This window comes from Peromyscus californicus, unplaced genomic scaffold, assembly GCF_007827085.1.
Source record: "Peromyscus californicus insignis strain IS unplaced genomic scaffold, ASM782708v3 Scaffold_8__1_contigs__length_139910024, whole genome shotgun sequence".
NCBI lineage: Eukaryota > Metazoa > Chordata > Mammalia > Rodentia > Cricetidae > Peromyscus > Peromyscus californicus.
In genome coordinates this window covers 50169597-50185721 of record NW_026294606.1, presented here as the reverse complement: position 1 = coordinate 50185721, position 16125 = coordinate 50169597, and the positions used below count along the sequence as shown (strand labels likewise).

Sequence of the window (16125 nt, the reverse complement as noted above, 5' to 3'; positions counted from 1 at the left end):
CTGGGACTTGTATAGCTCAGGTTGGCCTTGAACTTCCTGATCCTCCTGTCTCCATATTCTAAATTCAGGGATTATAGACATGCACTTCCATGCCCCCACACACATACACCAAACACACACACACACACACACACACACACACACACACACACACACACACACGGACACGGACACGGACACACAGACATACATATACAGGCAGACACATCTCACATTCACACACTCACACACACACACACACAGAGACATGGACACAGACACACAGACATACATACACAGGAAGACACATCTCACACACACACACACACACACACGCACACACACACACACACAGACATGGACACAGACACACAGACATACATACACAGGAAGACATATCTCACACACACACATACATACACACGCACACACACACATGCATACACATGCCACAGATACATATAGAAACACATGCATACACGCACACACACACACACGCACACACACACACACAGCATAATATGTATGTAGTTAAGAGGACAACTTGCAGGAGTCAGTTCTCTCCTTCTTCTACCATGTGGGTCTGAGAGATCTAACTCAGGGTGTCAGGACGGATGGCAAGCACCTTTACCCACTGAGCCATATCACAAGCTCCAAACTCACATCATTTTTAAAGACATAGAAAACCTGTGATGGCCGGGCAGTGGTGGCACATGCCTTTAATCCCAGCACTCAGGAGGCAGAGACAGGCAGATCTCTGTGAGTTCGAGGCCAGCCTGGGCTACAGAGTGAGTTCTAGGAAAGGCGCAAAGCTACACAGAGAAACCCTGTCTTGAAAAAACAAAAAAAGAAAAAAAAAAAGAAAACCTGTGATGAATGAATGAGATAGTTAACCAAAGCATCTTTCTAATTCCAGGTACTATATTTTTCTAAGACAAAATGAGTTTTCAGAGCAATGATCTCATCTCTTACAGACTGAGACCACAAATGCACAGATAAGGTGTGCCAGGCTGGGGATACAGGTCAGCAGGGCAGCACTTGCCTCTCTGCTTATCCACGAGGCCCTGGGTTTGATACCTGTTGCTGCAAAGCGAACCAAGAAAAACCAAGCAAAGCTGATTTCTCAAGGGAAAGTGACTGCATGCTTCTTCTAAAACAGTGAAGTGCCTGGGTAGTACACTGGCACCTAGCAACAATGAGTGTGCTTTACTTGATTGCAGAAATCCAGCTGGTCACATCTGCTAAGAGGACAGGGTCATACACATCCACTGACCCTTTGTGTTGTGGGCACATGTGCCTGAGAGGGAGCTGGAAGGAAACTGTCAGTCTCAAGGGAACTCAATCCAACTCCTCTGTGTCTTTCAAGGTAACAGCGTGATTTTACACGAGTGCCATTTAAACAGAACTTCATTTTGAAGTAAGTTTTCAAATAATAGGGCAACATGGTGCTTTGGCACACTAATGCTTTGCCATTTAAGAACTATAACACCAAGATAGGAACTTTGGGTACATTTTAATACAGGAACTACACATCTTCTGTTTCCAAAGTATGTAATTTAACTTCCCTTCAAAAAAAGATTCCCCCTAAAACATAGTTCTATGTTGTGCTTTGCGTGTGCTTGACTTTAAGGAGGACCTGAGGTTAGAAAAGGTGACTTCGATCAAGAATGGTGGATTTTCTTGTTGCTCTTCCCTCACTGTATGTAAATAACAAGGAAAGAATCTTCAAACATTGATAGGAGCCACATCTGGTGGCTCATACCTCAAATCACAACACTCCAGAGGTGAGAGCAGGAAGGTGGTGAGTTGGAGGCCTAGGGAGCTATCAGTCAGTTTCAGGCCTTCCTGAGATATTATAATAATGAGTTTCAGGTCAGCCTGGAATACATGGCAAGACACTGTCTCAATAATAATAATAATAATAAATAGTAGTAGTAGTAGTAAGTTAATAGTAAAATATCCCTTCATTCTAAAGCTCCAAATACTCATGTCCTGGCTAGTTTTATGTCAACGTGCCAGAAGTTAAAGCTATCTGAAAGGAGGGAACTTCAGTTGAGGAAATGTCTCATATCTGGCTGTAGGACATTTTCTTATTTAGTGATTGATGGGGAAGACCCAGTTATGTGGGTGGTATTATCTCTGGATTGGTAGTTCTAGGCTCTATAAGAAAGCTGGGTGGTGGTAGCTCGTGGCTTTAATCCCAGCAATCAGGGGGCAGAGGCAGGAGGATTTCTGAGTTTGAGGTCAGCCTAATCTACATAATGAATTCCAGGACAGCCAAGGATACACAGAGAAACCCTGTCTCGAAAAACCCCACCCCCTACCCCACCCATCCACACAATGAAAAAATGAAAGACACAGAGAGAGAGAGACAGAGAGAAGCGGGGGGAGCAAACAAGTAGGCTGAGCAAGTCACAAACAAACCACTAAGCATGAGGCACCCCTTCAGGACCTCTGCATCAGCTCCAGCCTCCAGGTTCCTGTCATGTTTGGGTTCCCGTCCTGTTTGGGTTCCTGTCCTGATTTCCCTCAATGATGAACAGGGCTATGGAAGTATAAGTCAGACAAACCCTCTCCTCCCCAACCTGATTTTTGGTCATGATGTTTCATCACTGCGATAGAAACCCTAACTAAGAAAACCCAGAAGTATGAAAGTCAAACTTCTTTAGCACTTGCAGTTTTCCTAAGTGAGGGAAGGGAAATCAGTGAGCTAGCTAGGTCAGAAATGCACCCCTGTCCCCACCCCATCTGTGGGGCAGAAGTGTCACTCACACAGCGGACAAGGAGCTGTCTTTCTTGGGCTTCTTCTTCTCTCTCGCATCGCTGAAATCCAGTGCAGCCTTATCCATGCCCAGTAACTCACTGATTCTGTCTCGCCCATAAAACTCTCCATATTTATCCATTACCTGTGGTCAAGGGAGAAGAATGTTATTCGCCTTAACTATTAAGTACACCACTTACACATGTATATCAGAGTATCAATTTTTTTCTTACCATATATTTGCTAGATTTTAAAGAAAACTTAGTCATCTAGTTTACAGTCCGTCTTCTGGAGTCATGTATTAAATAAATCAATAGAACTGTGAATAACTCATCTCTGAGATTTCTCCTTCTAGTAAGGGAGGCACGGGAAAGTCTGCTCTGCAGTAAAAGAGTGAGATGGTGGGGGCAGAAGGAAAGTGACCTTCAGTCTTTTACCAGGAATTTTGTCAGATGACTTGTGACTGTCACAATATGTAAGCTTTGTACTCTGTCTTACGTGACCATCATGATGGACCAGTTGTGTATTAATATTAGCATCCCATTGTACAGACTACGAAACTGAGGAGATGGAAGTCAGTGAAGTGCCATGTAAAAGGCCAAGTGTGGTAGCATGTGCCTGTAATTACAGCACCGGGAAGGCGATACAGGTGGGACCATGAGGCTCACTGAGCAGTCAGTCTAGTCTAACCGGTGAGTCTCAGGACCCAAGGAGAGACCATGTCTCAAAACAAGATGGACAGTTCCTGAGGAACAATAGCCAAGGCTGAGGTAGGTTTCTACACCCATCCACACACCTGTGCACATATTCGCCCCCATACACCTGTGTACCCAAACACACATAAGCATGTACACACACACACACACACACACACACACACACACACACACACACACGCATAAGGGAAGGATGAACAAAGCTTGGTGCTTGGATATGGCTGGCAGCTCAGCCTAAATGCCAGCAGGTCCAACTCTGTGATGTGCTGCTCTCACCCTTAAGTTCAAGTACCCATTGTTTAATGGTTCTATAGAATAGCCAAAATGGAAGGAATAGGGAACGCAGGAAAAGCAGAATAGATCATTAACAACAGGAAGAGGGGAAGGGAGAAAGCAAGCAAAGGAGGAGGTGCCCAGGAGACCAAGTGGGACAAGAGAGAAGACATGGGGAGGAAGAAAAGAACAGACAGAGGGAACCCAGACAAAGTGGTTTTAAAGAAATAAAACAGGTCTCTCCAAATGCACAAAACAGGTTAAGTAAAGAAAGCACAGAAGAAAAGCGGTAGTTAAAATGACCACAGCACAGAATTTTCAAGCTAACTAAACCAATCTGCTGAGTGGATTTTCTCAGTGCTGAAGATGGCATGTGTTGGCCTGGATGGAATTTCTACAGGGAACAGTCTCGCTCTTCTCCCTAAAAGACACAGCCGGTACTGCAGTAGAGAAGCCAGGAGTGAGTTGGTTTCTCTCCCTTTCTCTCCTTCCCTACTTTCTTATTAACATGTGTGTCTGTGTCTGTGTCTGTGTTTGCACACCTGTGAGGATGCACATCTATGAGTATATGTAGAGGACAGAGATCAGAGTCAGGTGGCTTCCTTAATCCCTCTCCAGCTCATTATTTGAAACAGGATCTCTCACTGAACCTGGAACTCACCATTTCAGCGATGCCAGCTGACCAGGGAGTCCTCCAGACCCTCTGCTCTACGTCTCCCTGGTGCTTAGATCACAAGTATGCCCTGTGCCAGCTTGTGTGGGGGCTAGGGATGCAAACGCAGGTCCTCACATCACACAGCGAACATCTGCCAACTGTGTCATCTCCCTAGTCCTGATCTTGCTATTTCTATGGCATAGATATATAGTTATCTCTAGAGATACTTTTGGTTTAATATTTTAGAAACACCCTCTTTATTCCACTAAAAACTTCATAGACATAAAATATTCAAAATGTCCATTTAAAATTATTTTAAAAGTCTTTTAAAACTTTGCCCTAATTTAGATATGCATATATATGCATTAGTGTAATAAACTCAAAGTGCCAGTTCACAATGCAACAAAAAATGCACAAAGGTACACATAACAATCAGCAAATGCAGATTCTTTCCACCAGGAAGTATGGACATGCACATGCATGCACGCATGCACGCATGTACACATACACACACACACACACACACACACACACACACACACACACACGCACGCACATATACACACACACACACTCACACTGTGCTTAGTGATACAGTTGAATTACATTTAAGTTCTTAGTGTATGCTCCATCTCTGCATGAGGTGGTAAAAAAAACTTTGAGTGTCTCCTTGACAACCACCATTGGAATAGCACTGACTTGATAAAGACACAAATGATCTCTTCACACAACAGGTGCCTCTGTGTCAGTGCCACACCAAGCTGGCATTCACCATGAAACAATGTGTGAACTGAGCAGCTCAAAGAATCAGCAAGGAGCTGGGAGCAGTGGCTCATGCCTGGGAAGCTGAAGGAAGAAGATTGCAGTGAGTTTGAAGCCAACATGGGCTACTTGGTCCGTTCCAGGCTAGCATGGGCTACAGTTTGAAACTTTGCCTCAAAACTCCATTTAAAAAAAAAAAAAGCAAGAAAATAAAAAAGAGTATTTCCCAAATAGCAGCCCTCAGCACACAAACACTGTTACATACAATATTTCAACTAAACCATGAAGAGCCATGCACAGATCCTGTGTGGCAAGGAGGACAGGGATAACCCAAGCCTCTAAACAGAGGTTCTCAACAGCAGAGCTCAGCAGCAGCCAGGGGCACGGCTGAAGCAATGCTAGTGTCCTCTCTCCCACCCACCCTCACAATTAGAGCCAGATTTCTTTGTTAAAGTCTTTAAAGTTATAGAAAGAAGAACAGCCTGCAGCTGACTAGGGCAAACCAAACAATACCAAAGCAAGTTCCTACTGGTTCTTGTCACTGTGCACACTTCACTGTTCCCTAAGGCATGATGGGTAAATGAAGCGAGGTCTGTTATTTAGCACAACCGAGTATGAATGTCTTAGATGCTCTTCTGAAGATGCCTATTTGATTCTCTCGCCACTATGAAATAACAACAGCAGGCAACCAGAACACACCTCACATCCCACTCTCCATCCAAATCACATCACAGTCACTGAAGCTCACTTTAAGAAAAACACTGGGAATTTATTCCCCCGCAGAAACATTACCTTTCTTTTAACAAATTTATCCCAGTAGTTATTGGGAAATGACCTAAAAGACACAAAAGCAGAGAAGTAAGAGGAGTAGTACTTTTTAAATGTTTAATAACATATAATTTGAAATAAGCAAAATACTGAAAATAATATTCATGAAGCTATTCTGCCATCTACTTAGAAGTACAATGAGTCACATAACCTCTCTGTTCATAATTTTTCTATATCATAAGTGTATTAAATCTCTTTTAAATAATAGCATGTAAACATACCAATAAATAAATCACATTAAAATAATGTGGATAATATTTTAATATAATCATATTTATTCACAAGTTGCATATTATATTTATCATTTGTTTGTAAGAGTGTTTTATATATATATATATATATATATATATATATATATATGTTTCTTGTCAGTTATTTTAAAAGTCAGAATGTCTAGAAACTGTGGCTTTGGTGGTGGCTGAGAGGTAAAGGACTAGTCTAGCATGTTTAAGGCCCTGAGTTTAAGTCCTCCCACTACAACAAATAACAAACTAGTAGAAGCCTGTCACTGTTTTGATATAAAGTTAGAGTCACATTCCCCAGTGGAGAACTCAAAACCTACTAGAAATAACGTTTAAGAATCAGCAATTCCAGTACTGGAGACATGGCTCAGCAGTAGAGCGCTGGCAGAGGAAGGTCAAGGCCTTGGAGTCGATCCTACTCACCACACACACACACACACACACACACACACACACACACACACACACACACAAAAAAAAAAAAAAAAAAAGAAAAAGAAAAAGAATAAACAGACTCAACCATAATATAATATCTGACTCTTATGATGCATAATCCTCAAAAATATACCATCATTAATTGTCTTTGTGGAAGTTATAAGTTGGAATAGACTTACATGAGATATAGTAGCTGGTTGGTTGGTTTGTCTGTTTTTATCTTGACCCCACAGGCTAAATGATTACTGGATCATTTTTTTAAAGTGGTTTTTTTCCTCCTCTTACAAGTGCCATCACATTGTAAAATTTGCTAGGTTACTGTGAGGCTGGCTGGTAGTGTCTTCTGGATGTTCAGACACATTAGCAATGTGAATGCAGTATTTTTGCCTTCAACGCTACAGCCCTTTCCTTAATGAATAATTTCTGCTTCCCCTGCATTTGGATGAGCCGCCTCTGCATTGTGGGTTGTGACCTGGTGCTGCACACCTCCCTGAGCCCTGGCTAATGCCTGTGCCTTCCCATCTGCACTGTGCAAATGGCCTCAAAGCGCTTTTCGATTAAGAGACTCAGAGCACAGGGCAGAAATTGTGGCATCCATTAGCTTTGGATGGCTTTTAGTCTTTTGATTTTCTTGGCTGAATATATAACTGTTATTCACTTGGACTAAACTTTTAACAAATCTTCAGAAACTCTAGCAGAGAAATTATTTTAACATCTTGAAATTCCTGCACCCAGAAATGCCTCTCAGAATCCCCCACTCACTGTGTGTTGATCACCAGTCTGTCCCACTGGCCTTTAATATCGTCTTCTGATGGCTGCTCTGTAATGTAAAGCCCATCAAACTCCAATTTTCGTGCCACTTCCTTCTCTCGCTTAAAAATAACCAACGGGACCTGCAGATGGGAGTAAACATGTCAACATTCGTTTAGCTGGACTGGCGTCTCTCACAGTCACTATCTTTACAAACCAGCTTTTAGGAAGAACTATTTCTCCACTTACTTGCAGGAAGGAAAAAAATTGAGTGAAAATGAATCAACTACAATCAGGCAGAAAGAAGTATCTAGAAGGTTTTGGGAAAACAGCATATATAGGCATATGTTTTAAAGACACAAGGGTTAATACATAACTGGACTAAGGAAAGCATCCTAAATACTAAAGAAAGACAGGTGATTACAAAATATTCAATATATATTTAAATACATATTACTTTAATGCATCAATACGAACAGATGTGGAAAAAAATCTTGGTGATTTTACTAATGTCCATGAAAGTATGTTTTTCAATGTCTTTAATAACTCTGTACACAACATGCTTATATTATATAGAGGCAGATTCAAGTTTCAACATTGGCAAAAATCTTGGCGGCGAGTATAACAATGCCTTTGTCATCTGCTGAAGATTCCCCTTTCACACGGGCAGAATCTGTGCAAGCACAGATGGCAGGTGCAGACACTGAGGAAGTATACAGGAATGCTTACCCCCATGAGAAAAGCGGGACAAGAGGTAGAAAAAAATTCCTACAGGAACATCTCACACTCTAGTCTTTTATTCCAAGCCCTAGCTTTCCAAATATCTTATAGGCTTCATAGCCAGAGGCAAAGTGCAGTGAAATAAAGACAAAAATAAACATACTTGCACAGGCAAAGACATCCCCAAGCACCCAGAGAGACTATGTTACCCTATTGATTTCTATTCACCAATGCTTACTGTTACCCCTAGCAGGGACATGGGGATAAACACAACTTATTTTCTGGATGAAATAGTAGGAACTGTGAGTCTTCTGTCATGGATGGTAAGAGATACATATCCAACAACAGAACAGTCAGGCCTCACAGCTACTTAACTGTGAGAGACTGTGGGCAATGGGCTTCACTTCTGTATGGTCAAGTTGTGAGTAAAAATGTTGACTATATGAATGACTGCCAATAAGCAAAAACATACTTGCAATCAATGGCTGATTGATGGAAACTTAGAAAGATCAAGCCCCTCCAGTCCTAGCTTCAGAGATAGAAGCCTATGACCACAGTTTGCTCTTCTGCCCTTAGACAATCATTTCCCTCTACCTCAACCTGCTTCTTTCTCCAGACTCAGAGGTGCAGAGCCTTAGAGCATCTCAAATAAACACCACAGATTCCATCTCAGCACTCGCCTCCCCAGGAATCCCATCTACAAACAGACATTCTAAATGCACAGGTACTTGGGGACTTACTTTCAAGCAGTAGTATCCAATGATGCAAAAGAAAGAGATGACAGTGTGCAAGATGGCTAAGATGCGCAGGGTGGGTTCCATGTAACCACTGCTCTCCTCAAGGACATAGTGCACTGCAATGATTCTGTGTGGGTTACTGTCCAGGCTGGTGGTCACTTTGGCAGTGTCGCTGGAACTTCGGGCAGGCAGCTCCTTTCCTTCAACCACAGAAGAAGTGGAGACCTGATTCAAACCATTTAAAATACAGTCAGTGCACTGTGTGTCACATGACCACAAAAGAAGGAAATAGAAACGCAGTCGAATTCGAAGTCAGTGCATGACGGTATCATGGAAAGACTAACAGGAAAGAATAAAGAGACATCTCTTCCAACAGTAAATACAAGTAACAGGTACACTTCTAAAATTCATGCTGGGGGACTGAGAGATGGCTCAGTAGGGTAAAGCGCTTGCTGCCAAGTTTGATGGCCTGAGTCCAATCTCCAGGAATGACAGGATGGAAGGAGAGAACAGACTCTCGCAAGGTTATCTTTGACCTCCACATGCATACCATGACACTCTTGCATGCACACACACACAAAATAAATGCTGGTATTTTTCAGTTCATGCTAATCCAACCAAAGTTACAAGGATTCCAATCCTCAGGAAAACACTAGATACTTTTCTTCTCAGTTATCCAAATAATGTCATGTGAGGGAGGTTGTGTCACATCCAGACATCATAACAAGTAAGAAATTCAGCTGAATCATCCAAGGAACATTGGTGGTGAACCCTCTATAACACCCAGCCCTCTTCAGTCACAGCTAGCTGAGGCCCCTCCTATTATTCCAGAAGTGCATGCACCCTGCCTTCCTGAGCATCTGTGGTGGGACTGGACTTTGGTCTCTCTTTTGTTAAGGTACATTTTAGAACTGGTATAAATGTGCTCCCTTGCAGCTCACAGGGGAATCTATCCATTGGTATCAGTCACTTTGGACTTTTAGAATGGTCTTTAACCCCAGGGACACACGTACATACCTTGTAGAAGAGCAGGATGAAATTGATAGCGAAGGCAACAAACAAGGCCAGCATCCTCATGTTGTAAAAGTTGCGAGCAAAATAGTTCTGAAGGGGGAAAGGGTTAAGAACAGGCCAGCCAGTAAGAGATCAGAAATTTGCAAACATTTTAAACAAAGATCCATTCATTTACTCTAAACCACAGATTGGGAGCCTGTTGTGTCCTTGGTATTAGGGACATACAGCAAAGGCCAAAGTTTCTACCACCAAGGAGGAGACAGCTAATAATAACCACACCCTCAGATACAAAGTATCATTCAAGAACTCCAAGTGACATATTGATACATAGGTGAGGGCTTAGGGAATCGGTAGAAGTTTGGATAGGTGGCTTGGAAAGGCTATCTTAGGAGGTGAGCTTGAGCACTGGCCCAGGGGTAGCAAAGGAGCTAACTGAGCCATAGGAGGAAGGTGTATTTGAGACATGGATAGTGAAGACTGGGCCCTGAATTAAGAGTAATGCTGTGGGGCTGGAGAGAGGGTTAAGAGCATTTACTGTTCTTGCAGAGGATCTGGCTTCAGTTTCTAGCACCCACATACAAAATTCACGACTATCTGTAACTCCAGTTATGGGAAAAATCTGATGTCCTCTTCTGGCCTCCACAGGCACAACATGCAAGTGGTATACATATGTACACACCGGCAAACAGAAAATATTTAAAATATTCTTAAAAAGGGTAATAGTGTGTGTGTGTGTGTGTGTGTGTGTGTGTGTGTGTGTGTGTGTGTGTGTGTGTGTGTGAATGTGCTTGAGCCCTAGAGAGAAGCAAGGAGAGGGAAGAAGTGGACTCTGGCAGGTGAACAGGGGCTTGTGGTGGTATTGTGTTCCCCAAAATATTGTGTACCTTAATAAACTTATCTGGGGTCAGAGAACAGACAGCCACTAGATACAGAGGCTAGAAAATGGTGGCACTCACACCTTTAATCCTAGCATTCCAGAGACAGAAATCCCTCTGGATCTCTGTGAGTTCAAGGCCGCATTGGAAACAGTCAAGCATGGTGACTCACGCCTTTAATCCCAGAAAGCAGCCTTTAATCCCAGGGAGTGGTGGTAGAAAGCAGAAAGGTTTATAAGGCGTGAGGACCAGAAACTAGCAGCATTTGCCTGGTTAAGCGTTTGGCTGGTTAAGCATCCAGGCTTCTAGCAGCAGTTCAGCTGACAGCCATTGAGATAAGGACACAGAAGCTTCCAGTCTGAGGAAACAGGACCAGCTGAGGAACTGGCAAGGTGAGATAGCTGTGGCTTGTTCTGTCTCTCTGATCATCCAGTGTTCACCCCAATAACTGGCTTCAGGTTTGATTTTATTAATAAGAACTTTTAAGATTCATGCTACAGGGGCTGAGTTCTGAAGGCTTCTGTTGAATATTTCAGTTGTCTCTTACAGTAAACTGATTCAATGACCTCTGAACCTCTAGGACTACATTGCAGGGATATCTGTCCCAATATTTCCTGGATTTGAATGAATGACCTAATTTTTCCAGGAACACAACTTGTCTCTTCTGTAATGTGAGCATAACAACAAAACCAGCTTCCTACATTTGCTATGAGAAAATATGAAAAAATTCAGTTACTCATTTTAATATGCTATTAGTAATTATATATGGTACTTCATATGTTGTCACTGTTAAAGCTGATATTTTATTCTAATGGTTGAGATGCTGGTGGAGAACTAAAGAGGACAGGATGCACCTAGATGATGACTTAGAAATTCCTCTGTGGAGACAGTAGAAGCAACAGTGACTGCTTAGTAAGCATGAATATGCAAGAAGAAATGATGTTGGCAGTGGGCTGGTCTCCATGGCAACTGTGGACAAGGAAAGAACTGGGTAGGCCATTGAGGTACTTTGAAGGAAGAGCTGGGGCTGAATTTTGGCTTGTTGTTGTTGTTGTTGTTGTTATTACTGTATTGTGTTAGAGGTAAAAGAGAAAGGACTCAAATATGAGCAACTAGGTGAGTGTTTGATATGGTACATTGATTCAGGAGAAACCAAAACAATCTCAGACAAGCGGATGTAAGGGAAGAGGCCACACTGAAAGCAACTATTTGTTATAACATGAAATGAGCTTTAGAGGGATAAAGCCTAACCATAGCAACAATGCCTCTCATTAACCTCTCCATGAACATGCTTCTCTCTGTTGGGGTCTTTACCCTACAATGGATCTGGCTTCACTGCCACACCTAGTCACACTAAGACTGAATAACACACTGAGGCTGGGCCAGCTATACTGTCCCTCCTGGAAAGGAAAACAGCAGGTCACAGAGACTGAGTTATCTAACTGTGACTGTTGGATGGAGACAGTCATAAAGACACAGAGGACAGGGATCTGTGGAGGGCACCATAGCCATGACTGGTCTTATGTGTGCCAACTGGTAAGCATATGCCAAAGCCACCAAGAGAAGGAGGAAAGTGGAAAAGTTACACAGAGACAAGGAGCATAGGAACCCTGAGCAGAGTTGGACGGACAAGCTCAGTTTCTTTCCTTATCCAACTGCAGAGAGCTAGGCTCTTCAGGACTCACAGGCTGTTAGAGGGCACTACAGCATCTACCCAGCCTGCTGCCGCCATGGCAACCACTGATGCATATCAAATTAACAATTACACAGAGTTATCTCAAGAACCTTTATGTTCAGTGGACTCTGTCACAAACACTACAGAAAAAATACAAGACTTGGGGAATACTTCTATAAAACCCTATGAAAAAACTATCTTCCTTCTCTCCATTTCTTCACTGTCTTTTACTTGTCTGTAAAGGATAATTTTGAATTGTCATCACCAAAAAGCTCACTCATTAAGTTTACATTTATAAAAATATATTTATATTTTACTTATATGTCTATACATATTTCTTTTTAGTAAAAGGTGGGATGATACTCATTTGGTTTTGGGGCAGAACCCAAGAGGCTGTGTAAGAGGGCCTTGAAAATATACCTAATGGGTTCTAAAGTATTTGTGGGAAGACCTACCATGACGTCTGTTATTTAGTCAAAGGATGTCAAGACAATGTGAACATTTATAGTGGCTTTGGGGATGTCAGACCACATGAAGGTGTGTAGAGGTCATGGGGTGTCTGGCAGCATAAATTATGAAGAAGAAACAGTGACTTTGAAAAAGGCATGTACCCTAAAAAACAAATACACTGGGCTGTAGAGATGACTTAACAATTAAGAGCACTGACTGCTCTTGCAGAGGACCTGGGTTTGGTGTCCAACACCTACAAGGTAGCACACAGCTGTCTGTAACTCCAGGTATCAGATGCCCTGTTCTGGCCCCTCAGGCACTGTATACACAGGGTACACATAGATACCTGCAGACACTTATATGTACACATAAAGATAAACAAACCATTTAAAAAATTCAAATGCACTAAAGTAAGTAGATAAAATATCTGCTTAGCCCCTGGTTCTGAAGACCCTGTCTTCATAAATCAAACCAATTGCAAAGAAAAAAAAATTGGATAACAATTTCTGTCCTATATAGATATAGACATTTTTCGTGCCACTATTCCCTAAATAATACACTATAACAAACATTTACATAACAGTCACATTGCATTAGAGACTGTAAATAATCTAGATAGGTCAAAATACACAGAAGGACATGTGCTGTTTACATACAAACACTCGATCATTTTTATACGAGGGATTTTATTCTCAGATGTGGGTGGTAGAAGGGTTTTTTGGGACCAACTGTTGCACATAGCCAGGGACAATCACTCAGTCCTAAAAGTCATCCCCAAAGTCTCACCAGCAGCTTCTGCTGATAGGCTATGATTTTCTTCCAGAATGCCGACTCTGGCACCTCAGGTTCCCCATATCGATGTGTGTGAAGCTGCCTCAACTTCTGTTTGCCTTTATCATCTTTAGCTTTTTCTTCTTTTTCTCCATCTTCCCCCCTGTGAAAACAAAGAAAGCATAAGTTGTCTAGAAGGCGAAGAGCCAAGCAGGTGCTCTGCAAAATACAAAGTAAACAAATAAATCACAATATCTGCTTAGAAACTAAGTTCTGTATATATATATATATATATATATATATATATATATATATGTGTGTGTGTGTGTGTGTGTGTGTGTGTGTGTGTGTGTGTGTGTGTGTGTTCATGTGTAAGCATGTGCATGTGTGTGTGTGTGTGTGTGTGTGTGTGTGTATAAATGTAGAAGCCAGAAAACAACCTTGAGCATCCTTCTTCCTTGGGCATTATCCACCTCATTTTGTGTGACAGACTCTTGGACTGGTTCACCTATTAGCCTAGGCTGGCTAACCAGCAAGTCCCAGGGATTTGACTGTCTCTACCTCCCTAGTGCTGGGATTACAAGGGCAGGGCATTACACAGTCTTTTATGTGGGCTTTTGGGATCAAACTCAGGCTCATGTGTAAGACAAATTGCTAAACGGTCTTATTAATAAAAACATCCCAGAGCCAGATATTAAGGTGAAAACTGAGATATCAGAGAAATAGAACAAGCCACAGCCAACCTCACCTCACCAACTCCTCAGCTGATCCTGTTTCCATGAGTCCTCACCCCTGAGGGTCTCAGTTGAACTGCCTCTAAAAAGCCTCTAGTTCCTGGTCCTCACGCCTTATATACCTTTCTGCTTCCTGCCATCACTTCCTGGGATTAAAGGCATGTGTCCTTCCCAAGTAAAGACATGAGATCTCAAGTGCTGGGATTAAAGGTGTGTGCCACCATGCCTGGCTCTGTTCCCAGTGTGGCCTTGAACTCACAGAGATCCAGATGGATCTCTGCCTCCCAAGTGATAGGATTAAAGGCATGTGCTACCATTGCCTGACCTCTATGTTTACTATAGTGGCTGGCCTTTTCCTCTGATACTCAGATAAACTTTATTAAGGTGCACAAAGAAAATATCACCACACTCATGTACTCATGTAGCAAGAGCTTTATGAACTGAGCTATCTCCTCTAGCTCCTAAACTAATCTCTGCTCCAATGAATCATAGTATTCCAGATTTTAGACTGAGGAAAAGAATTTCCTGCCCTTCCCACAGTTGAGTGATTCTGTGGAATTTAAATCAAAGGGACATTTTTCAGGCTGGAAAACTTGTTGTATCCTTTTCTTAGCAGATTCTCTTTACCTGTACAATTAAATATTTGGTTACAAAATGGTACAACAACAAAGACATTTCTTGGCCCCCCTTTCAACACATCTTACTTTTAAAATATAGTTTTGTGGCCCAAAGCTAAGGCCTTGTGCATAGCAGGCAAGCAATCCACCATGAAGTTACATCCCCAGGCCTCCTTTTCACTATTTAATTGGAGTCAGGGTCTCACTAAGTTGCCTAGGCTGGCCTCGAACTTCCTCTGTATAATTCAAGCCAGTCTTGAACTTGCAGTCTTCCTGCCCTAGCCTCCCAAGTAGCCATGATATCAGTACTGCACTACCAGGCCTAGCAACATACCTTGCTTTTAAATTTTGATTATTAAAATCATATTTAATTTAATTGTATATTTAATTATACTTGGCCTCAGCCCAAAGGCTGAGAGGTGATTGTTTTGTGGGGTTGGGAGGGCACAGCACTAGTGAAGATCAGAGGAAAACTTGTAGAACTTAGTTCTAACCTCCTCGCATGTAAATTCGGGGGATCAAACTCAAGTCCTCAGGCTTGACAGCAAGAGCCTTTACCAGCTGAGCCATCTTACTGATGAATAATTCAATTTTTAACAGTCTCTAGCCATTGACACCTAAAATCAAAGTCCTGTGCAGGTGGTTATTCTCACATATAAAGGATACTAATATGCCAATACACTGATACAGATAATCACACTTACCTAATTCTATTAAGGGAAATATATTAATTTTAATATCAATATAATTACATTGTTATATTAATTCTAGATAACAATGGAATTATGACTAGAAGTTTAATACTTTTTAAGAATTAGAGTTATAGCCGGGAGGTGTTGGTGCACACCTTTAATCCCAGCACTCGGGAGGCAGAGGCAGGCAGATCTCTGTGAGTTTGAGGGCAGCCTGGTCTACAAAGCAAGTTCCAGGAAAAGATGCAAAGCTATACAAAGAAACCCTGTCTTGAAACCCCCCCCCAAAAAAAGAATTAGAGCTATTTATTTAAGTTGTGTGTGTTCTTGCAAATGTGTGGGGGCAGAGGCCAAGTTGAGGATGTTAGTTACCTTCTTCCATAATGTGGCTCCTGGGGATCAAACTCAGGTCACCAGACTTGGCAACAAGCACATTCAC

The 16125-nt window shown here is 42.1% G+C and overlaps 1 protein-coding gene across 1 annotated transcript in view; it reads right to left on the bottom strand.

Annotated features, from left to right (window-relative positions):
* Positions 1–16125, bottom strand: part of Ryr2 (ryanodine receptor 2) — a 594119-nt gene that overhangs the window by 22599 nt on the left and 555395 nt on the right. The window contains 6 exon segments of the mRNA XM_052728780.1: positions 2752–2885; positions 5939–5981; positions 7414–7544; positions 8862–9083; positions 9876–9962; positions 13659–13806. Coding sequence (XP_052584740.1) covers positions 2752–2885; positions 5939–5981; positions 7414–7544; positions 8862–9083; positions 9876–9962; positions 13659–13806 — 765 coding nt within the window.